Source organism: Musa acuminata, chromosome BXJ3-8 (genome assembly GCF_036884655.1).
Source record: "Musa acuminata AAA Group cultivar baxijiao chromosome BXJ3-8, Cavendish_Baxijiao_AAA, whole genome shotgun sequence".
In the NCBI taxonomy this organism is placed as follows: Eukaryota; Viridiplantae; Streptophyta; class Magnoliopsida; order Zingiberales; family Musaceae; genus Musa; species Musa acuminata.
Genome location: NC_088356.1, coordinates 22,844,571 through 22,869,303, shown reverse-complemented (window position 1 = coordinate 22,869,303; position 24,733 = coordinate 22,844,571). Strand labels below are relative to the sequence as shown.

General features: G+C 38.4%; 2 protein-coding genes across 2 annotated transcripts; both read left to right on the top strand.

Annotated features, from left to right (window-relative positions):
* The first annotated feature begins 3,757 nt into the window (after positions 1 to 3,757).
* On the top strand, positions 3,758 to 6,395 carry LOC135645249 (protein SAR DEFICIENT 1-like). The gene is made up of 8 exons (XM_065163438.1): positions 3,758 to 3,938; positions 4,131 to 4,206; positions 4,356 to 4,408; positions 4,523 to 5,016; positions 5,177 to 5,337; positions 5,443 to 5,637; positions 5,724 to 5,820; positions 5,903 to 6,395. The coding sequence occupies exons 1-8, from the start codon at positions 3,850 to 3,852 to the stop codon at positions 6,028 to 6,030; spliced, it is 1,293 nt and encodes a 430-aa protein (XP_065019510.1). The 5' UTR covers positions 3,758 to 3,849; the 3' UTR covers positions 6,031 to 6,395.
* Positions 6,396 to 7,368: 973 nt separating this feature from the next.
* On the top strand, positions 7,369 to 24,516 carry LOC135645842 (uncharacterized). The gene is made up of 5 exons (XM_065164657.1): positions 7,369 to 7,824; positions 9,084 to 9,120; positions 9,244 to 9,480; positions 9,550 to 9,597; positions 23,833 to 24,516. Exons 1-5 carry the CDS (start codon positions 7,517 to 7,519, stop codon positions 24,232 to 24,234), a joined length of 1,032 nt encoding a protein of 343 aa, XP_065020729.1. The 5' UTR covers positions 7,369 to 7,516; the 3' UTR covers positions 24,235 to 24,516.
* Positions 24,517 to 24,733: the final 217 nt, after the last annotated feature.

Genomic DNA, 24,733 nt, shown 5'->3' with positions numbered 1-24,733 from the left:
AAAATTAGAGCTAAAAAGTGTCTCATTCCGGGTTTCCAAAATACTTGCAGTACCACTGCCAGTATTGGGCAGTACTATCGCTTGACACTCTAACACTAGGTGGTACCACTGCCCAGTCTAGCGATACTACCACTTGATAGAGCCTCAGAGACTGAGCTTTGACGTTACCATCGCTTGACAGGATGGTACCATCGCTAGGCAACATTAACTACCGATGGTACCACCACCTAGACCACTTAGGAGGCTGAGCCTCAAGTGGTTCCACTGCCAAGTCCGACGGTACCACTACTTGACTGGGCTCTAGGTTAGTATTTGGGCCATCAGTCCGACCCAAACTAGCTCTAAATTGGGCCTAATTGACCCTTAACTGAGATAGTGGGATTATCTCCCAATCCGAACTCAATCTAAGTTCTAACTACAATAATTGAGGTAATAACTAAGCAATCTTTATCTGGTATGTCAATTATTCTTCGGGTGAAGTCTTGGCAAACTTTTAGTGAACTCTCGGTAAGCTTTTAGGGAACTCTCGACGAATTCTCAATGAACTTTTGATGAACTATTGGCTAGTTCCCGATAAACTCTCGACGAGCTTCTAGCACATCATTCGAATCTTCGACGTATCGTCCGATCTTTGACTTCGGCCCAACATCTACTTTATGCCTTATTTATTATTGTAGTTAATCCTACGATACTCTTCTCCAACATATGGATTAGATCAATAATTTATTAATTGATTTCATCATCAAAATTCGAGATTCAATACCTCATCCATCTAATATCGCAAAAAATCGTATAGCAGGCATGGTGTTGTCACCCCCATACAGTTTCTACATGAGTGTCACTCTAATCAGATTCTCTTGGAGAACTCTTTCTCTCTCAATCTGAATGACCCTGGCCGAGGATTTGTCTAAGCAAGAACACATGAGATATTCCTCTCATGACACTGAGAGCGAATGATCCTCTATCGACACTCAATAGCCCTTGTAATGTTGGCTATCATTCTCAATGACCGGTTGTGCTAAATCTAGAACCTTCAGACCTATAAGTTCGGTATCAAAGAGTGGAGTACTCATATAAGACATCCTTGATGTCTCAAGTCTAAGGACCAAATACACTACTAGGATGACGAAATCGTTGTTTGACAACAGACATCATCAACCATCCAACATTCCATGAGCGGATCAATCAGTAAACTCATTCTCCAATGAGCACTTGCACTATATCCCTAGTGTCCTCACACGAGCAGTTATGAGACCAGTTGCATCCGTCATATGGACGGGTATACAGCATACTAGTCTGTCCGATTATCTTAATGTCCCTCTCAAATAATCTATGACCAGAATTATTTAGGATATGTGTTTAAAAGTGAATTAGTCTCATTATTGTGATCTCATCACAATCTGATTCCCATTACATAAATCCATAGACATCACAATATATTCATGTAACAAGCAATATAAAATAATAAAATATCAAATAATAATAAACAAAAAGATTATGTGTCAAGTCACATGTGCCATCAGTTACGTGATTGGCTTGCTTGGCACTTATAATTAGCAAGTTGATCTTTGTTCATTGAAAAGAAGATTGATAGTGAAAGTCAATGGCCTCAACGGAAGAAGAATCGAGAGTGGACATAGATTGGGAAGATCAAACCATTATAAATATGTTCACATTGCTTTTCTTACTTTTGATTTGTTGTTGCTAACTCATTTATTTTACTTGAACCTTTATCCACATTTTTGGTTAATCATATTTTTTATACGAATTTATCGAACGAACTTTATAATTGATTAAATTTGTCAAGGTACTAATTCATTCCCTCCCCCAATCTTTCCAATCTTTTAGTATCATTACGATCATGAGACGAATTTAGTCTATCAATTATTTATAAATTTTATTAGTTTATGATTTATTTTATAAATTGTCACATAGCAATATCCAAAATGACTCTAATTTAGTTTCCTAATTTACTAAGGAATATTTAAAGTGAGAAAATATAGAAAAAATGAATAGAATTTCAAATTATAACTATAATCAAAGATTATAAATTCTGATTGAAGATTAATGAAAAAAAATTTATGAAAAGATTAAATCATATATTTGATTTGATATATATATATATATATATATATATATATATATATATATATATATATATATATATATATATATATATATATATATATATATATATATATATATATATATATATATATATATATATATATATATTACTTATCCCAAGGTTAGATACCGTAATGTACCAATAAAAAATAGATCAATAAATTGGGTTATGTTCTCCTTGAACCAATAAAAATATGATATTTATCTATTTATTTTTTGTAAAACCTTATAATTATTATTATTTTTCTTTCATTGTCTTCCTTTTTACTCGTCCTATGTTAATTTCTCTATTATCTTTCGATTATTATTTTCTCTTCTTTCTTTTTTATTCGTTTTTGCTTGTCCGGATAAAAATAATAATTAGATATTAATAATTCTATGTTTTCAGCTATTCAACTTCTGATGATGCTTCACTCAACGGTGTTATTGTTTATGTTTGCTCTTCCGATGTCAATTGTTTTGGAAGTCCACACGCGGAGACAGGGAAAAAGACTGATCAATTGGCTTCAGTCTAGCCATCAGACATTGATTTAAAGAAAAAGAATGAAAGAAGCAAACAAGACCTGACGCGTTATTGGTCTAGTCTTTACGGTAGTTGTACTCTCTCTCTCTCTCTCAATACAATATGATCTCAATACGTAAGGATTCTCCAAGTCTTCGATGCTGTAATGGGAGTCAAGTCTTTGCCAAACGTGTTCACGCGTCTCTCTTTATCTTAACGCGGAAGCTATCGCAAGTAACCGTGTTTGGTAGAAGCATCAGCATCTGCATCTTGTCGCGAAAGAGAGGCTATCCGCTGCAATAAAGATTTGATCACTTTCTTCAGCAGGCTGTTGTGCTCTTCCGGAAGTCGATTTTAACAGACAATTGCTTCGGTTACTTTTGTATATTGGGTAGGTAAGGAAGTCAGCACTCCTGTGTCTCTATCTACTTGTTTTGGGCTTTAAAGAACAACAACATATGGTGCAATATTCAACATCAAATGCAGCTAGGTTTCCTTGCTTTGTTGAGATCGTCACTGTCACTCCCGCCTATGTTCGAGTCAACAGTAGTCTATTATAAACTGCATGTGCAATGATGGTTCCTTCTTCAAAGAGATGAGAAGGAAAAATCACTCGGTAATTCTTTAAGAAGAAACTGCAAACATCCATCCAGTAGAAGGCTTTTTGATGGTTGAATCCCACAAAACATATTTGATACCCTATATGTAAGAATTAAGCATTTGGTGAGTATATATCATTCATTTGGACTTGGAACACTTTAGATTGGTAGCTCCAATTCAATAAAATTGCAGATTGAATCGTGACAATTTACATGTATTGGAGCAGATCTAGTAAATGAACATGGGGAGGAGGAAAGAACTACTAATAGATCGAGTAGGAAGGATTACTGTAAATGGTCATAAAGGACATAATTTGCGCATGGGAAAGAGAGGGCCGAGGAGGTTTGGTAGTTGACCGTTGGCGGGAGAGTGACATCGGAGGCATTACGTCAACCTTCTTGTAGGAGCAGGGAACGCGCTTTGTTCCCTCACCTTCCCAGCTGTTTCCTAGTACTTTCCTATGGTTTTAGTTCTACAGGCCTCTACTGCGGCTGTTCATATAAGTCCAAGGCCACCCTCTCTGCGACCTCCATGTTCCATCCATAAGCCCCTGCTCTTCCAAGACCAATTCGAGACCCCTCAGCTTCCATCCCTTCCCTCCACAAAGAGAGCAACAGGACATGGCAGCGAAGAGGCTCCGCGATGACTCCGATCAAGGGTCTGACCCATCGCAGAACAAGCGGATGCGAAGCGTACCTTCGTTCTCGACGTCAGTAATCCCAACGGCCTTCTTCTGCTCACCCTTCTCCCACTATTTGCTTTGTCGTTGTCCAAAATCCATCTGATCATGGCTTCTCTTTTGCGTACATGAATAAGAACAAGTCTCAGATGCCTTAAGGTTTTGTTTATGTGGTTGCTTTGGTCTAAAATGATGTATGACCTCCCTCTTGCCTTTTGACAGGGTGATTAGAGAGGCTATGATGGCGAAATCTCTACAGAACTTCTTCTTTGTCTTGGAACCATTGCTTCGCAAAGTGGTATGATGATATATCCTACAAGTGATGCTGCCTTGGAACCATCTCTTTACTGCTTAATCCCTCAAAGTCACAACGAATAAGAGAACAAATTTATGTTCTTTTTCATTCCAACTGATCTCAACTAATAATTCTTCTCGTACAAAAACTAGGTGCAAGAGGAGGTCGAGCAAGGAGTAATTCGCAGCATCCACTCATTTCAGAGGTGAAGAATGTGTATTTCTCTGTCTACTTCAGCTTGATTTGTTGATTGGAACTCAAAATCCTGGGTAAATTCCATTTACAAAAGACTAATATTGGTCCGAAAATGTTGTTTAAGGTCTATCCCGACTCAGATTGAAGCAGCAGAATCATCAAGCTTGAAGCTTGCATTCAAGCAGCAACCTTCACTCCCCATATTCACTGGCAGCAAGATAATGGACATTGAGAATAACCCACTCCAGATCATCATCGTAGATGTAGCTAACGGAGAGGTTCCTTTATCCTCATTACCATCAGCTGTCAAAGTAGAAATACTAGTCTTAGATGGAGATTTTCCTTCGGGAGATGGAAATGAGTGGACCAGCGCAGGATTCCAGAAAAAGATCGTGAGGGAGAGGACCGGGAAGAGGCCATTGCTCACAGGGGATGTCAATGTTACACTGAGAGATGGCACTGCTTACATCTCTGATATCTCCTTCACTGATAATTCTAGTTGGATAAGAAGTCGACACTTCAGGATTGGTGCCAGAGTCGTGCCGAAGGGCTACAATGGTCCAAGCATTAAAGAAGCCATGACCGAGCCCTTCATGGTCAAGGATCACAGAGGAGAATGTGAGTGTGAAACCCTTGCTCTTGTTACTTTTGATGCAGTCAAATTCAAGGTGCATATCTAAAGCTAGATCTTTGGTATAGGATCAATCATCGATACGTGCTTCAATACAAAATTCTAAAGATAGACAGAACTAATCGGTGAATGATTATAATAATGCAGTGTACAGGAAACATTATCCCCCAGCTCTTTGGGACGAGGTATGGCGACTAGAGAGGATAGGGAAGGATGGGGCGTTCCACAGAAAGCTGTCGGCAGAGAGCATCAACACGGTCCAGGACTTCTTGAAGCTGTGCGCCGTCGAACCTGATCGTCTCCGCAGTGTACGTGTTCTTAATTCCCTTGCTGAACGCAGTAATGCTGCTGTAATGTGGCCGATGTGCCAAAATGCTTTGTGCCCTTGTTGAGGTGTTGCTTTCATGGATCAGATATTGGGAGTGGGGATGTCGGATCGCATGTGGGAAGGAACAGTTGCTCATGCAAAGACCTGCATCATCGGAGACAAGCTTTACCTACACCGAGGACCACAATGGAGCCTTGTCTTAAACCCTATATGTGAAGTGGTGTCGATTGTGACTGGTAGCATGACCTGCACAGTGCAAGAGCTAAGCAGACCTCAGATGGTGAGCACCAAAACCAGCTTCTTCAGATCTTTTACTTATGTTTGACTCTTGAACTGCTGATCTCACTGTGCTCCGCTATTCTGCAGGCCTATGTGCAGCATCTGGTTGAAGAAGCATATCGAAACTGGGACAACTTGGAAGAGACTGATGGATTGCTTCATCCGAGCGTTGTTTTGCCACAAAGTTAGTAAACCAGCTCGGTAAATTATCGATGCAGATTGAACTGACTTGTGAATGTACTGATGTTTTATAGCTCTTTCGACAGATTTGGGGATGCAACAGCAATGTGAGATGGATACATCGCTTTGGTATTCCGTTCATCAAGAGAATGCAATAGATTACAGAGTTGGAGGATACGATATCGTCAGCTCTGTGCAGCCTTTCTACGACTGAAACCAAACGACAACCCATAAAGTCTAGTCTCGATGTAAATTAAGCTTAGAAATCATAGCATCTATTGTTAGGTACGAATCGGGTGCCCTGATTGCTTGCTTGTTGACGATGATACAGAACGTAGCAAGCGACAAGAGGCGTACGTACGTATACGGATTCTTTGGTTGTTCTTCTACTGTAACTCACTTTTCTTTGAAGATTGTAAGTCTGTTTGTTTGAGGAGGCGGGGTGGAGTAAAGACTGATGACGTTCACAAACATGTGGGCGTCCGGTCTATTCCTAACGACAGTCCCTCGTTTGTACAAATGATCATCATATTAGGAAAAAGGTTGGTCCAAAAATGATCACGTTTCTCTTGAGTTGCATTTCTTTTTCCTGAACATGCATGGAATGGAATGAATGCCAAATTAATGGTCACATCAGCCATAATTCTCTTGATCAATGATTTTGCAAAAGGATATCTTTTATGATGCACCTAAAGATGCTCACGGCGAGCCTTCACAAGAATTATGGCAGTGATAGAAGGAAACCCCACAAAGGCATATCTGTACGACAAACAAGCAAGCACTCTCGTTAGCTGGAATCCAAGTACTGTGTTGCAGTGGAGTGAAAATTACTGCTGTCCCAAACTTGGGAATACACTGTCAGATTGTAGAGTCCCTGTTCGGAACATGGACAAAATTGCTATGGTTCTAAAATCCATATGATCTCAGATACCGCTTAGAACTTGACAATGACAATCTCCTCCTGATCACCTATCCTCGTTGTATGGAAATAAGAAAACTTATCAATGGTAAAAATGAATTCTCAATTGAAACTAAATAATCGTTGATTTGAGAGGGCCATGTAGTGCTGCTGATTGGGATCCAAGTGTCTTTTTTGTATGTGAGAATTGTAATGTTATTTGGTGATTGGATTTGGATCAGGACAATTATTGGAGATGATTCCGGATCCTATCAAAGAGAACGGATAGCAGAGGTGCATATACCGATATCCCGGATTAGGGAGATCTCGGGATAGGATATACTCTTTGGGAATCTGGTCAATAGCGGGGCGCGTTATCATCCCCAGGACACCGCGTTCCACGGGGTCCGGATCCTATGCCATGGACGAGGCAACAGATGCTAAAGATTGAGTTTTGTAATAGTCGTCGGTAAATGTGGGTTCCAACCATACTGTAATGGACAGTCGCATGAGCCTGCCTGCTGGCTCGGCCGAGAGAGGTGAGCCGTACCACGATCCAACTCCCAAAAGAAGCGGGCCCCGCCCACCTTCTCTACAGGCTGGGGAGGCCCCACCCGATCTGCACGTGACTGACCATCTTGTGGGCTCCGGCGGTGGTGAGCTGCGTGATAAACCCACCGCCCACCTGCTCCTCCCCTTCAGCCTCCTCGCCTGGCTTCTTGATCCCGTCACCGGCGGCGGCGGCGAAAGCGGTGTCGCCCTCTGGGCCGTTGATGAGTCCGCGGAGGCGGCGGCGGCGGAGATGGGCGGAGTCACGTCCTCGATCGCCGCCAAGTTCGCCTTCTTTCCCCCGAACCCGCCAACCTACGCCGTGATCGCCGACGAACAGAGCGGGCGGCTCGCCATCCCTGGGATCGCGGCGGCGGGGCGCGACGACGTGCACGTCGTCCGCCTCCCAACGCGGCGGGGCAACGAGATCGTGGCGGTGTACCTGCGTCACCCCCGGGCGACCGCCACGCTGCTCTACTCGCACGGGAACGCCGCCGACATCGGTCAGATGTTCGATCTCTTCGTCGAGCTCAGCGTCCATCTTCGCGTCAATCTCATCGGGTTCGTCACCCCCCTATCCCTCCTCCTGGTGAATTCCACTTTGGTGACTCTTTCTTTCTAAATCTCTTTTTCTTTGCGATTGATAATAATTTGGTCTCTATTTCTAGTTGGTTTTTGTTGTTACTTGCTTAATTTTGTGATTCATGGGATCTAATTATGTGTTTGTGGACTTCCTCTAAATCTCTGCAAGGTTGATTTCTGAGCAACGAATTAACCTTTTGTAGATCTGTTCTCCAGTAAAGCGACTATGATTTCCTATCAACAAGATGTAGCTTAAATTCGTTACAGATGCCATGATATCACTAGTGAGAAGTAGATAAGCATTGATGGTCAGCTATTGTCGACAAACTGCCATTCAGAACTTAATAGCTGAATCGAAACCTGATCGATTAGCGAGAACATAATTGCTTTTCTGTGCCTTTTGAGGTAGCAATGGTTCAAGTCACAGAGATTGTTGGTTTACTTGCTAGTATACCAAGGGTTCAAGTTATAGAAACAATCTCTTCAAAATATTTAAAGGTCAGGCAGGCTGTGTACATTTACCCTCTTCAGACCCTGCATTGGATGAGCCTTGTGCATTGGGTACGTCCTTTTTGTTGGTGCACTTGCTTTTTATGTTGTTGAAAGTAATTATGGATAAGAAGTTCATGATTGCTGATGCTTCAAGGATTAAAATTCCTGACTGCCAGTAAATAGGATCTCTAGTTTAGAAAATATGGATATGATGTAGTGCATATCTACGGAATTGACATCCAAAAGTAGTACGGTTGTTCTTTTTTAACTCTAATGCTTATCATACACTCTGATAATCCATTATAATTATCATACCTAAGAAGCCTGCATGCATATGTTTGTGGTTCGTATGCGTGACATTGCTGACACGTTAACAGAAATATCTCAAAACAATTGTATGTATTTGCATGTCTAATAATTCTTGTAAAGCTTTTTTTGGCTTAGTCAGTAAAGAGACACTTTAATGATCTATTTTTATCAACTTGTAATTCTTTCATATATATACTCTCATCAAGGTGTGGCTCAAACCTATACTTTTGCAAAATAACTGTTGCTAATGCTGTTCTGAGTATGACTCTACCTATCATTGTAATTTTCTTGTTCATTAAAAACGACAATACTTGGAACTGAGGTGAAAGATCAATGACATTAGGAGTTGCTTTATTTGCCTATTGGGACTCTCAACAGATCAAATACTTGCGCCAAGGCTTTGTTTATAGTTGCTGACTCTTTACTATTTGTTGCAGGTATGATTATTCAGGTTACGGGCAATCAACGGGAAAGGTCAAAGTTCATTTGTTACTATGGCAAAACCTCACATGAATTTTGGCTCATGAAGAAAATAATACATGAAATATCATCTTTCTTAACTGTTTTGTTTGTGTCATAATCTATTGTTCCTAACAGCCTACTGAATATAATACATATGCGGACATAGAGGCAGTATATAACTGTCTTAAAGAACAATACGGAGTAGCAGATGAGGACCTAATCTTGTATGGTCAGTCAGTGGGTAGCGGTCCAACTCTTGATTTGGCCTCCCGTCTACAGAAGTTAAGAGCTGTTGTTCTACACAGTCCTATCCTTTCTGGACTTAGGGTACTATATCCAGTTAAGCGAACATATTGGTTTGACATTTACAAGGTAAAATTTTCAGTGTTCATCTGGTGTAATAATCCTTTTACATTCTAAATAATTTTATTGCTTTTGCAGAACATTGACAAAATTGGCCTTGTCAATTGTCCGATATTAGTTATTCATGTAAGCTTTTCATTTCATATTTCAATCTTTATTCTGCAGATTATCTTCAATACATTGCCAAATTATTTTTTTTCCTAATTTACTTCTTTGTGGCTTACTGGTTGCTTACTTTTGTTAATAGCATGCATTAAGTGGTTAAACAGTACCCCAGTAGTCAGTTTTTGGTTATTTATGCAAGCATTTCAGGACGAGGCATTCATTAACATGCTGAAGACCTTATCAGAAGTCTTATTTACGTCAATATCAAATTCCACAGTCAGTATTTAGAAAAAATAAAACACATGAAAGTTGTAAACTTCAGATTTGAATAGTGGTTCATACTAGATCATAAACATATAACTTGTTAGAGGATATGTCAAGATATACTGCCATAACTTTTTTATAAAGGAAGCAAGGATGCCATAAATTATACATGTGTAGTTGGTTTGCATTAGTTGATGTTGGTCATAAAATACATAATTGCAAACAATATTATTGACCGATTTAAAAAATCCAATGGAATTTTTTCCTTAAAAAGTAAAACTTTGTTAATTAACTAGGCAGGGGACATAAAGAGCTTGTGCATCCAAGGAGAGTAGGATGTCAAAATCAGGTGGTCAATCTTTTAACATACAAAGCTAGAACTACGCAAACACCCCTAGTTTGAAGACCAGAGTATGTAGGTTTCCCTTCTAGTCTAACCAGAAGCTTTGCATCAATTCTAATATTGATTTTGGATATTCCTTGTTGAATGACCGTTCTTAGTCCATCAAGAATTATTTTGGTCTTATAATAGAGCGCATGGCGACTATGCATATAAAAGCATCGAGCGACAATACATGATCCGGGGCCTCCCTCATCCATCGATTTGTGTTAAGAACTGTCAATGTTAAGTTTGTTAGGATCAAGAGCGGCACTAAGAGGGGGGGTGGGGGGGGTGTGTGAATTAGTGCAGCGGAAAAATTACGTCGGTTTAAAAATCTTCATATGATAAAATCTGATTTTAACGAAAACCATTTCGTTTTTCTTGAATGAGTAGAGAAGAGGGGATTGGACAGTTTGTAATGAAGTAAAGTTGAACGCAATAAAGAGATTAAGCAGTAAAGAATGAACACACCGGAATTTATAGTGGTTTGGTCGTTATGACCTACATCCACTTTTGATTCCTCCCCCGTTGAGGTCATCGATGTCCACTAATGGTCCTCCTTCAATAGGCGAAGACCAACCACCTCTTTACAGTACTTTCTCCTTTTCACGGGTTTTAGGAGATAACCCTTATAAGCCTCACATATCTTCTTGGATGATTACAAAGCTAAAGAGAGGGAGGAGGACTCTTCTAACTTTTACAACACTTTTAACACCCTAACACTTAGAGTTTTTTTTCACACTTTGATTGCACTTTGTTACCCTTTCATGCAAAAAAAGGTGGGGTATTTATAGGCCCCAATGGCTTCAAAATTGGAGCAAGAAAATGTTTCATCCCGGATTTCCGGGGTACTGGCGGTACCACCGCCTGACACTCTAACATTGAGCGGTACCACCACCTAATTTGACGGTACCACCGCTTGACAGAGTCTCGGATACTGAGCTCTGACAGTACCACCGCTTGGCAGGTAATAACTACCGGCGGTACCATCGCCTAAACCACCTAGGAGATCGTTCCTTAGGCGGTTCCACCACCCCAATCTGACGGTGCCACCGCCAGACAAGGTCCAGCAACTTGGTTGGGCCTTGAATCTGGCCCAAACCAGTCCAATTACGGGCCCAGTTGGCCCTTAGGAGGGTTAACGAGATTACCTCCCAAACCTAACCCTAATTATGTGCTAACTACGATTTTTAAGGTATACACTAAACAAATCAAATCCGGTTAGTCTAGATTTCTTCTGGCGAGTTTCCGATGAACTTCCGATGATCTCTCAGCAATGTTCCAGCGGACTCCTAGCAAGCTCCTGGATTTCACAACGATCTTCTTGGCAAGTTCCGACAAGCTTCTTTGGTAAGCTCCTGGACTTCTCGGTCAATTCCAGTAGAATTTCCGACAAACGTCTGGACTTCCGTCGATCTCTCGAACTCCTAACAAAATCTCGATCTTGACTCCGGCATTTTGTTTTGCTTTATGCCTTGATCACTATCGTAGTTAATCCTGTACACTTTTCTCAATATATAGATTTGATCAAATAATTTACTAATTTATTTCATCATCAAAATCCAAGATTCAACAAAGTTTAGTCTAGTTAGGGCTTGGCTTGGCTTCGCCTATCTAATTATATTGGGATATTTCTCAATTAATCCTTCATCAAATTGTTTAGAAAATTTAGCCTCAATAAAAGAGGGTATTTTAGATAAGCAAGCAATTTATAAAAAATGGACGAGAGAAAATGGAGATTCCTTGTTGAATAATAGTTCTTAGTCCATCCATAATTATCTTGGTCTCATAATAGAGCGCATGATGACCATGCATATAAGAGCATCGAGTGACAATACATGATCCAGGGCCACCCTTATTCAACAAGGAGTCTAGGGCCTCCCTCATCCATCGATTCGTGTTAAGAACCATCAGTGTTAAGTTTAGTCTGGTTAGGGCTTGGCTTGGCTTCGCCTATCTAATTATTTTGGGATATGTCTCAATTAAGCCTTCATCAAATTGTTTAGAAAGTATAGCCTCAATAAAAGAGGGTTTTTTAGATAAGCAAGCAATTTATAGAAAATGAATGAGAGAAAATGATACCGGGGAGGGTAAAAATGCAGAATGGATTTCCAAATAACTCCGATGGAAAATTTGTTCAGATAGAAAATGTCACAGTAGACAAGGAAGAACTGATACCAGAAGCACTAACGAAGCAGCTTAGATAAAAACGAAAAGTAGCTCACCACCAAGTTTAAAATCACAATGGGATACAGAAAGTTCACCACCCAACGGAAATTAAACGAGGATACAGAACTAGAAAATAAAAGACTCACCACTCAAGGACGCATCCAAGAGATACAGAGTTTAAGGGGTTCTCTAAGAGCTTCTGCCCAGATATCATCAGTTTCTAAAAAAATCTTTTTCTAAGCCCTAAACCCCAAAATAAATACTAGTGCATGAAACAACCCTTCATGCATAGGAAATTTCGAAATTAAGTGCTTTACAGCTGCCAACCAACTCCATTAATGAATTCCTTAGCCATGAAGAAAAGTACCATGATACAGCTTTACAGCTGCCAACCAACTCCATTAATGTATTCCTTTGTGCTGGGAATATGCTGATGAGCTGTCTTATCTGAGTAGGCTGAGTTGAAGATTATGTAGCAATATTGTTGGCTGAAAAAAATATATTATATTATCAGTATGATCCATATGAGCAGATTGTAGCAAATTAGACACTCCCGTGTCAATCTCCCCTGGTTGAAAAAGACTTGTCCTCAAGTTCTTATTTGTTTCGTCATCATGATTATAAAAAGGACTTAAGTCAGCCACATTAAATGTTGGGGATACTCCGTAATCTTTAGGTAGCTCAATCTCATAAGCATTTTTGCCAATTCTCTTAAGCACCTTGAATGGACCATCAGCCTTAGGTTTCAGTTTTCCAAATTTTCCCGGCGGAAACCTCTCTTTCCTTAGATGAATCCAAACCAAATCACCTGCATTAAACTCCACAAGTTTTTTGTGTTTGTTAGCAGCTTGCATGTACCTCTCATTTTGTTTCTCAATGGTTGCTTTCACACCCTCATGTAGCTTCTTTATCTGCTTAGCTCTTTCATCAGCATCTCCACTAAATTGCTTTGTTGTAGAATGAGGGATTAAGTCCAAAGGACCAGCAGGATTAGCACCATAAACTACCTCAAAAGGACTCTTACCAATACTATGATGCATAGAACGATTGTAGGCAAACTCAATTTGTGGAAGAATGACATCCCATTGCTTAATATTCTTGCCAACATAGCTTCTAAGTAAATTTCCCAAGCTTCGGTTTGTGACCTCAGTTTGCCCATCGGTTTGCGGATGATGCGAGCTGCTGAAATTCAAAGAAGTACCCACCTTCCTCCAAAGAGTTCTCCAAAAATGACTAACAAATTTTGAATCTCGATCAGACACCATAGTTCTTGGAATACCATGCAATTTAACAATCTCCTTAAAATATAAATCAGCAATATGAGATGCATCATTTGATTTATTGCATAGAACAAAGTGAGACATTTTTGAAAATCTATCAACAACAACCATGATAGAATCCTTGTTCCTTTGAGTTCTTGGCAGTCCCAAAACGAAATCAAAACTCACATCCTCCCATGGAGCATTTGGCACTGGCAATGGAGTGTACAAACCAAAATTTTGACTTCTTGTTTTTGCCAAATGACACAATCGGCATTGCTTCACATGTCTATCCACATCTCTGAACATTTTAGGCCAGTAAAAATTTGATTGAACAAGAGCTAGAGTCTTGTCCCTACCGAAATGTCCTCCTAAAACACCACCATGAGCTTCAGCTAGAATTACTTGTCTCAAAGAACAAGATGGAACACACAAAGCATTAGCTCGAAAAAGAAAACCATCAAAGATAAAAAATTATTGAAAGGAACCTGATTTACAATTCTGCCATATCGAGCCGAAATCCACATCATTCTCATATAGATCTTTGAATGTTTCAAATCCAACCACTTTGACTTCCATTGCTGATAATAAAGAATGCTTTCTGCTCAATGCGTCAGCAACTACATTTTGAACATCAGATTTGTGCTTGATTGTAAAGTTGTAAGATTGTAAAAACTCCACCCAAGCTGCATGCCTCTTGTTTAGCTTGTGCTGGTGATTAATGAACTTTAATGCCTCATGATCAGAATATATAACAAATAGCTTGGCAAGAAGATATTGACTCCAATGAGACAAAGCTCGATAAATCGCATAAAACTCCTTATCATAAGTGGAGTATTTCTTTCTCGTATCATTCAGCTTTTCACTAAAAAATGCAATGGGCTTTCCGTTTTGACTCAAAACAGCACCAACTCCCACATTTGATGCATCACATTCAACTTCAAACACATTATCAAAATTTGGTAGAACTAAGATAGGAGCTTCAGTAATCTTTCTTTTCAAAAGCTCAAAACCATCATTAGCCTCACTAGTCCATTTGAATCTATCACATTTCAGACATTCGGTGATTGGAGCGACAATAGAGCTAAAACCCTTGATAAATCTTCTGTAAAACGAAGTTAAGCCATGGAAACTCCTCACATCATGCAACGAAGCAGGTGTTGGCCAACTGAGAATAGCCTCTACCTTATTTTGATCCATCATGATTCCATCTTTTGAAACAACATACCCCAGAAACACCACACTAGAAGTAAAGAAATCACACTTCTTTAGATTAGCATAAAGCTTTTGATTCCTCAAAATAAGAAATATCTCTTTCAGATGATTCATATGCTCCTCTTCGCTCTTGTTGTACACCAATATATCATCAAAATAAACTACAACAAATATTCCAATGCATGGCTTAAGTATGTGATTCATAAATCTCATGAAGGTGCTAGGAGCATTAGATAGTCCAAATGGCATAACCAACCATTCATATAAGCCTTCTCTAGTTTTAAATGCTGTTTTCCACTCATCTCCGGGCCTCATTCTTATTTGATGATAGCCACTCCTCAAATCAATTTTTGAGAAAATACAAGCACCACACAATTGATCAAGTAAATCATCTAACCTTGGAATAGGAAAGCGATATTCCACTGTGATTTTGTTGATGGTGCGACTGTCCACGCACATTCTCCCAGAACTATCCTTCTTGGGCACTAACAAAGCAGGAACCGCACAAGGACTCATGCTCTCCCGGATTAACCCTTTTTTAACCAATTCATCAACTTGCCTTTGAAGTTCTTCATGCTCCTTGGGACTCATTCTATATGCTGCCTTATTAGGTAGAACAGCCCCCGGAATAATATCAATGTGATGTTGGATATCTCTCAAGGGTGGAAGGCCATGTGGAATCTCTTCTGGTATAACATCTTCAAACTCTTCCAAGATTTGTTTCATGATTTTTGGTATCTCCTTGTGTTGTTCATTTTCTTCTACTACTAGTAGAGCCATAACATGACCACCCTTGTCTAATTCATCTTTGCATTCACCATAGGACATAAAAGCGCTAACTTTCTTTTTTGGTGCACTGATTTCGGATGGTTGTAATGGAGCTAAAATAATCTTCTTTTCGTTCACCTTAAAAGAATAAGTATGTTTGTAGCCGTCATACAACACCCTTCTATCATAATGCCAAGGTCTTCCCAACAGCAAATGACAAGCATCCATAGGAGCAACATCACACCATACTTCATCTTTATAATACTTGCCAATAGAAAATGAAACTAAACATCTTTTAGTTACATTGATGTCATTTCCTTTTTGCAGCCAACATAACTGGTATGGATGCGGATGAAGGATGGTGTCCAACTTTAGCTTCTGTACCATCTCCAAAGATACCACATTCTCAAAGCTGCCGCTGTCGATGATTACCAAGCACACCTTGCCAAGAGAAGTGCATTTAGTGTGAAACACATTTTTTCTCACCCAGCTTTCATCGTCGGCCACATATGACACTTGTAAACTACGTTGTAATACAATAGACAAACCATGATCAGCATAAGTAATCTCTTCCTCATCATCATCGTATTTTGGTTCGTCGTCAGCTTCATCTTCGCCTCCATCACTATGATCTTCAACCAAAGTTACAATCCTCCTATTTGGACAATCCGAAGCAATATGCCCAAAATCATGACATTTGAAGCATTTTCGGCCACTTGGAGTAGAAGAATTAGGTGTTTTTTTGTTGCCAGCAGACTCTTCACCCTTTTCTTGCACCTTCGATATCACCTTGCTTTGGACAGTAGGCTTGGAACTTCCTCCTTTCGTGTAGCCTTCTTTTGAGCCATACCGAAAACTCTTTTCAAACTTCTGTTGCTTTTCAACTTTCAATGCCAGCTTGCTCACATCATTTAAAGACCAATATGGCTGTAGCTGAACAACTTTAGCAATCTCATACTTCAGACCTCCTAAGTATCTTGCAATTGTTTGCTCTTCCGGTTCCACAAGCTCTCCTTTTAACATCAAATTATTAAATTCTGCAGTGTACTCCTCCACACTAAGATCTTTTTGCTTGAAATCATGTATTTTGAGAAAGATCTCTTGTCTATAATTATCAGGTAAATATTTTCACTTTAGCTCCCTTTTCATTTTCTCCCATGTAACGATCTTACTCTTCCCCTCACGTTCTCTTTGTTTCTTCAGATTTTCCCACCAAAAAGATGCATTCCGCCTGAGTTTGAGTGCCACAAGTTTGACCTTCTTTTGTTCTGGTGGTTCATGAAAATCGAAGATTCTTTCTACTGTATTAAGCCAATCGATAAAGTCATCAACATTTATTTTCCCTTCAAATTCTGGAATATCAAATCTGGGATTATATTTATTCTGCCACTCGTCTTGGATTTCATTTCTTCTCCGACATCTTCTTGACTCCCTTGGAAGATGAGGTGTTTCATCATCAGAAGTAAACTCTCGAGCGTCATTTTCATGCTGGTTGTGTCTGCTTTGAAGTTCGTCGATTATTTCATTATTTTCTTGTAGGCTACGCAGCAATTTTTGTAGCTGCAGCCTCAACGACTCAGCGTCATTTCCATGGTCGCTACCTTCACCAACTACACCTTTTCCATTCCGCCTTGCCATGATCTGTAGCCTTTAGCTCTGATACTAAACTGATACCGGGGAGGGTAAAAATGCAGAATGGATTTCCAAATAACACCGATGGAAAATTTGTTCAGATAGAAAATGTCATAGTAGACAAGGAAGAACTGATACCAGAAGCACTAACGAAGCAGCTTAGATAAAAACGAAAAGTAGCTCACCACCAAGTTTAAAATCGCAATGGGATACAGAAAGTTCACCACCCAACGGAAATTAAACGAGGATACAGAACTAGAAAATAAAAGACTCACCACTCAAGGACGCATCCAAGAGATACAGAGTTTAAGGGGTTCTCTAAGAGCTTCTGCCCAGATATCATCAGTTTCTAAAAAAATCTTTTTCTAAGCCCTAAACCCCAAAATAAATACTAGTGCATGAAACAACCCTTCATGCATAGGAAATTTCGAAATTAAGTGCTTTACAGCTGCCAACCAACTCCATTAATGAATTCCTTAGCCATGAAGAAAAGTACCATGATACAGCTTTACAGCTGCCAACCAACTCCATTAATGTATTCCTTTGTGCTGGGAATATGCTGATGAGTTGTCTTATCTGAGTAGGCTGAGTTGAAGATTATGTAGCAATATTGTTGGCTGAAAAAAATATCATATTATCAGTATGATCCATATGAGCAGATTGTAGCAAATTAGACACTCCCGTGTCAGAAAACCCCATCAAGCAAGCTTCATTTCTAACATCTAAATTAACCACAAGCATATTGCAATGAAACCCCTAAGGATGTCAACATTTGAAGAGGTATCATCCTAAGAAGCATGGACACAGACATAACACGACACAAACATGACGACATGTTATTTTTTAAAAAATTAGGATATAGACATGATGAGGACACATATATTTTTTGACATATATAATATTTGATAACATGAGGTTTTTAATATTTATATTTAAATTTTATAGACTCAGTAATATAAACAAAGAAATATCATCACACAAGTTTAAATAATTAAAATAATCTAATTCGAAGTATCCAAAATAAAGCAAATAATATTTAACAATCACTAGGCTCATTCTCTACATCATTATCACCTGTATCTGGTGATTCATCGATATCATTAGTAAAACTAATTTTTTCTAGCTCCAGTTCATCCAAAGATAAATTTGCAACTTCAAGTACTCCAACGTATTCAAATGAATCAAATTTTTCGCTAGTAATACCCTACATCTTAGTCTCTCCCTTTAAGTATCCTAGGGTTCTATTGGAAAGAAGATGAAGATTATTATGAATGAATACCAAATCTTCTGTATGTTGAGGAATCATTTTGTTCCTTTTAAAAAAGTGCACGAAAGAATAGGTACTCAAGATTCTCTCACAACATGATGAAGAAGAAGACTGCACAAGTAACTTCAAAACTAACACTTAAAGTATGAGAGTTGATGAACCATATACAACTCACCAACTTTTAGGATCCATATGGTAGCTATCGTGTAAACGATCATAATCAATAAAATATCTAACTCTATAAAGAAATTAGCATATTCTTCGTTGATAAGTATTCTCTCCTCAATGGTTGAATAATATCTTCTTAGACATTTCAATCTTTCTTGAGAGGCCTCAAGATCTCTATGTGGGGTACTCAATTGGGATCCCATTGAAGTCATTCATACTAAATATTTAAAATAAAAAAGTAAAAATAAATAATTCTGTAAATATGCTTAATTATGTAAAAATATCATTAAAAATTAAAATCAGCATATACCTTAGATTTAAAGAATGATCAAGTAATGAAATAGAGTGTTGTTCTTTATCCAACAATCAATAAGAATTTTATAGATTACATCATAGAAAGATAAATATTTGTTTGATTTCTTTCCTTCATGTGTATATTTTTTTCCTTCACTTTCTCAATCATACTATCCCACATGTCATATACTAAATGAAAATATGGGTTATTCGTGTCATAAAATCTAAGTATATCATAAGTAAATCTTGTGAAATCAAGAATATAATCAATTCCAAATGTCATCATGTTCCTTGTCCTTTACAGATTTTGCTTTACCAATATCATCATCTCTGTAACATATCCCGTTTGTCGCTAATAACCATAGACTGAAGTACACCTTTGATAAGTTTAAACCTCTAAAGCATAATAGTTGTTAAGGCAAAACGTGTGTCCACTATAGAAAGTAACTTTTATGGCACAAACTCATTAAATATGTACAATATCATCGAATGATTCATGGTAAAACTTTTTATCATTGTAATATCACTAGCAATATCAGATATCCAACTGCATGCATTATATGTTAATTGATTTTGTTCAATATTCATTATTATATAAATATTTTTTAGTGCTAGGTTGAGAGTGTGAACCACATATAGAATCCAAATAATATTTGAAAACTATGACTCAATAATTTGTCCAAACATTATGTTTTAATTCAATAATCTGTATTATGTTCTGATAACCAACCTCATTAGTAACTTTTTTCATTAGATTTGACGTAAAATATTTATGACTCTATTATTAGTTATAGCCATAAAGTTAATTAAGGGCATCATCTGTAAATCGCTAAATTCGTCACTTACAATATTAACTTCTTTTTCATTCCATGTACCTTCAGTCAGTCATAATAACCTCTCAATATTTGCTTTTTCTTTCTAAAATAGAATAGTTCTCAATAAATTGTAACCATATGGTAAACAACGAGATGAATGATTGTTGGCAACAAATTCAAAAACAATAACAAAATATGAAATTGTTGCTAGGTGAAATGGTAAACCAGCATAAAAAAACATTCTAGCTATCTTAGAATGTAACTAATCACATGTTGTCATATTAAATGCGGCTATGATACCTTTCCATTTGTCACTGCCACTTAAATTTCTTTTCTTTTAATCGTGTATAACTGTTCATCTAGCTATGGACAAATAGTACAAGGGGGGTAATGGTACTTTTTTCGGAGCACTTTGTTGATGTCTTGTTTTAGCTCCTTTTAATCTTTACACATATCAGAGGCATCTTTTATTGTTATTTTTGTACATACTATAATTCTTTGATGGTCAACTTTAATAGATGTGCTTTAACTCTTATATAAGAGCTTTTCTTGACCTAATGACAAAACTTACATTGTCATGTAATATTCCCACCCTCTCTGCTTAATTTGTCCATTTTAGTAACATTTCTCTATAACGGTTTATAAACATCCTCATCATTAGCTGTACGATGAACAGAAGAGCTATTGATAGAACTTGACGAACTCATTTTGATAGTTTTATGGATGACTCTCCTTTTCATCGAATATCATGGGAAAAAAAACATAAAAGTGATTATTAATAAAATGGAGGAGGAAATGTAATAAAATTGTAGATTTAGATTGTTATCTCTAAAGTACAAGAAATTGACCAAGGAAATGCAATAAAATGGAGAACCGACATAATTATGATAATTGAAATTTGAAAGCCATCACTGTGATTATTAAGAACCTAAAGCATAATTCAATATTTTATAAATGTCACATAAGATAGAGTACTTCAATTAATGGTTTCATATTAAAATTTCTAGTTATAATTCTGGTTGATTTTTTTAATTATATTTCTAATTAGTGATTTTATATATGTTCTCATAAAAACGAAAGAAATAAAATTTTATTGCAATAATCATGATATATTCATAATGTAACATATATCATGGCTAAAAAAGCATAACAAATAACATCTAACCTATTATAAATAAGAGGTAGTAATAAAAAAGCATAATAATAAGATCTAACCTATTCCTCTTGTTATACACAGACTTATTATGAATAAGAGGCCGACATTATATCTCTTAACATATAATTTATGCAGACATCAAAATACAAATATAAAAGGTGATTAATTGATTAAGAAAAACTAAACAAAAACAAAAGGATTGAAATCGACTTACTTTTGTGCACAAGTGATGGGTCACCTCTTCTACACATGATGGATAGGTCGACGAGAGGGATGCCAAGGGAAACCCATGATCCTTGTTGCCAATGATGAATCAACGAGAGGCGCATCGAGAGAAACCCATGAGTGAGGTCGTTGGTGATAGGCGATGGGTTCTTGAGGGCAAGAGGGACATCGAGGGCACATGCCATGCAATGAGGGATGCCAAGGGAAACCCATGATCCTTGTTGCCAACGATGAATCAACGAGAGGTGCATCGAGAGAAACCCACGAGTGAGGTCGTCGGTGATAGGCGATGGGTTCTTGAGGGCAAGAGGGACATCGAGGGCATGTGGTGATAGCAACAAGCTATCGAGGGCACACGCCATGCAACGAGGGTGAGGTCGCGAGTCATCGAGGGTGCACGTCACGCGATGGGTCATGGTGCACATTGTGGAAGTGGCCTCCGAGCACTAGCGTAGAGCTACAACGGCGCCACCGGTGCAACTATAATATGATGTTCTACTGCTTCTGCTATCATTGGCATTCCTTATTGTCGATGAATTTACTTCTGATGCAATGTGGTGTTCTAAATATGCTGCCACTTGTCGTTGGTGTTCACACACTGTACAAATCCTCGATTTCACGTCTCCCCAAACTCTTGAGGTCCACAATTTAATGTCGCCGATCCTCCAGGTTTGGCGAGAAATCCCCAAATTGTCTAGATTTTAAGCCTCTACTCCTTTGATATCATGCTTTCCTGTCCCCGCATAAAGGCCACACAACTTAGCGACACACGTGAGCATCACGTGAGGAAGGGCGCGGGAGTGATGAGGAAGGGTGTAAGAGATGTCCGACATGGATATGTCGTGTCCCAAAAAATAAATAAATATGTAAGACACATGTTCGACCATATCAGTGATGTATCCGTGTCTGACACGGATATGCCAACCAAAATGGCATGTCTGTGTTTCCCTTCAGCAAGCCAATTTCTAGAGTACCAAATATCAAAATAATGAAAAAAATTACATTTCATTCATAAAGTCAGGGCCTTGCTGACATATATAACATGTGTGTCCATCACCAAGACCAAGTTTCATGTTCTGTCCATAGTGGGGAGATAACACTGGATGAGCTTCGACCAAAACAAGAGATTCTTGGAGTTATTGAGAGCTTCCACAACCTCTACCACCAATTCTCTTGGTCTAGGAATCTATATATGTTGTCTTAGCAGTGACTCGCCCATTAGAATCATCTTTCCAAGCCCACATATTATCCTTTAGCTCATAAGATAAATTCATACCAGTGATAAGGATGTGAGAAATTTTTTTCAGAGTTCCACATGCATGTTGATTTACTGAACAAAATTATAATCATCGAGAATATTCACATTCACTGAGGTTGGTTTAAGGGAGCAATAGATTTTATCTGACAAGATTTTGCTAGTTTTATTATCAATTCTTGAAAGGGGAGCATTTTAAGCTAATTCCCAAATATTTGGTAAATCATATTGATTTTGGTCAATTCCAAATTGGTTACACACGAGATTGCCAGAAATTCAGTATCTAATTTAGTGCTGGTGAGACTTGAGAGAATAATGAAGCAAACCAAAGAAAGAATTTTAAAGATGGCCATGATTTTGTGAATCATTGCAATACAGGAATCAGCAGAATGTGAGCTCAAATTCTCTGATTAGAGTACTTCTTTAACAAGAGTTACAATTGTGTGATATTGGGGATTCTTAGGGTTTTCCTAACAACTAGGTGGCCCAGATGTTAGATTAAGTAAATGCTTTAGCCATAAAATTATACATAATATTAACAAGAGGGTTCTTCAAACTGTAAAGTGGAAAATTATTACTCCTTGAAGCTGTCATTTAAAAGTGAGGCCCATAATGCCATTTATCATGAAAATGTGCTTCGTCTGCCAAATGAGCAAACAACCCAATTTACTAAAACATATAAATTTTTTTTTTTTCATATTAGCAGAAATGAGTTTAATATTACTGGAGAGAAACAGCACATGTGCAAGGCATGATATCTTAACTATTTCAGGATCTAGATTAATTGGATTTTAGAAAACTAGTTTTTTGGTCATTCTATAGAGAATACTCTGTGGAACACATCAAGGTTCTTCTCTAATCTCTAATAGGTCTCAGCAAGTTGTTTGAATCATTTAGATCAACGTTGTGTAACAACTTCTGTTGCTTAACACGATAACTATGATTACAAAAATTTTATGGAACTTAGGGAATGTCTTGGAGGTGTCAGCTCATTAACAGGCTAACCATTACCAAGTACCAAAGCAATAATTTTTCAGACAGTATCTCAACAATGGCTGCTTAATTTTTCATTGAAGATACTGATGTCTGCCGAAAATGACATTTGTTACCCGTGATCTACTTGAACCTCTCTATGGTAAATGAGAACCTCTTTGGTTGACCTTGTTGTTTTGGATTTTGAATAACTTAACAAGATAATCTAGAATTCCAGTACTTGGATATAATTACTGAGATTACTAGATAGATAATGATAATGCTAAATGCACAGAATGTGATAGTTTGATTGTGGTTCAACCTAGTAGTTTGATTGTGATATGTCACTATTAATCTTTTTAGAGCTCGTTGGTAGATGTAGAAGAATGACTATAATCCACCTATCTTGTTGCAGGGTACTTCAGATGAAGTAGTTGATTGCTCACATGGGAAACAGCTTTGGGAGCTAAGCAAACAGAAATATGAGCCTCTTTGGCTAAACGGTGGAGGCCACTGTAACCTTGAGCTATACCCTGAATACATCAGACACCTCAAGAAGTTTGTTTCGGCTACTCAAAAGGACAGTGCCGCAAGGAGCAATCTGAAGGAGACCAAGCCACCGACTAGGGATGATGAAAGCGGTCAGTCAGAGATTAAAGCCGCAGATGATGAGCACAGGGCATGCAGCTGTTCTGAGATTGCAAGAAAGAGTTTGGACAGTCAACTTAGGAAACCACCAAAGGCGGACCAACCTGAGAAGTCACGAATGAGCACCGACCTTGGCGAGCGAAAGAGGAGGAAAGGCTTGGTATGGTGAAGATGACTTGTTGCCGGTTTCTTCGAATGATAGTGTATCGGGAGCTGAACAGCCTCCAGTCATGATCCAGCATTAAGAGGGGGAAAAAAATTTCTTCTGTTTTTGATGAAATGATAATACTATGCACATGTATCTAACTGGTGCATAACTCGGTTATCTTCTGGTAATTGTCAAAAGAAGGCAAAACTGATGCAGATGCAAATGCTGACTCCATATAACTGAGCTCTCCCTGTGACATACCAATCAATTTGAAGTGCCAAAGCAGCCAATTGATTGTATTGAGTTTTTCGATCTAGAAGACAATTATCTTCTAAATCCTGTCGGACGAAAGACAAGAAGAGGAAACGGCTTCTTCGACACTCTAAATTTGTGCTCCGTGCTGTGTGTCAATCCAATGATTTGTGCTCCGTGAGGTCGCATAATGTAAATTAGTTGGAACCCAAGCGACAACCTCTGATGCAGAGTCCAAAGGGCTTCAGCAGCCTCTTCCATTTCTTCT

Coding starts and splice junctions, on each gene's coding strand:
- LOC135645249 (XM_065163438.1), top strand. CDS start 3,850: ATGGCAGCGAAGAGGCTCCGCGATGACTCCGATCAAGGGTCTGACCCA. Junction 5,338..5,442: donor AACCTGATCGTCTCCGCAGT/GTACGTGTTCTT, acceptor TTCATGGATCAG/ATATTGGGAGTGGGGATGTC. Junction 5,638..5,723: donor AGCTAAGCAGACCTCAGATG/GTGAGCACCAAA, acceptor GCTATTCTGCAG/GCCTATGTGCAGCATCTGGT.
- LOC135645842 (XM_065164657.1), top strand. CDS start 7,517: ATGGGCGGAGTCACGTCCTCGATCGCCGCCAAGTTCGCCTTCTTTCCC. Junction 9,481..9,549: donor ATTGGTTTGACATTTACAAG/GTAAAATTTTCA, acceptor TTGCTTTTGCAG/AACATTGACAAAATTGGCCT. Junction 9,598..23,832: donor GTCCGATATTAGTTATTCAT/GTAAGCTTTTCA, acceptor ATCTTGTTGCAG/GGTACTTCAGATGAAGTAGT.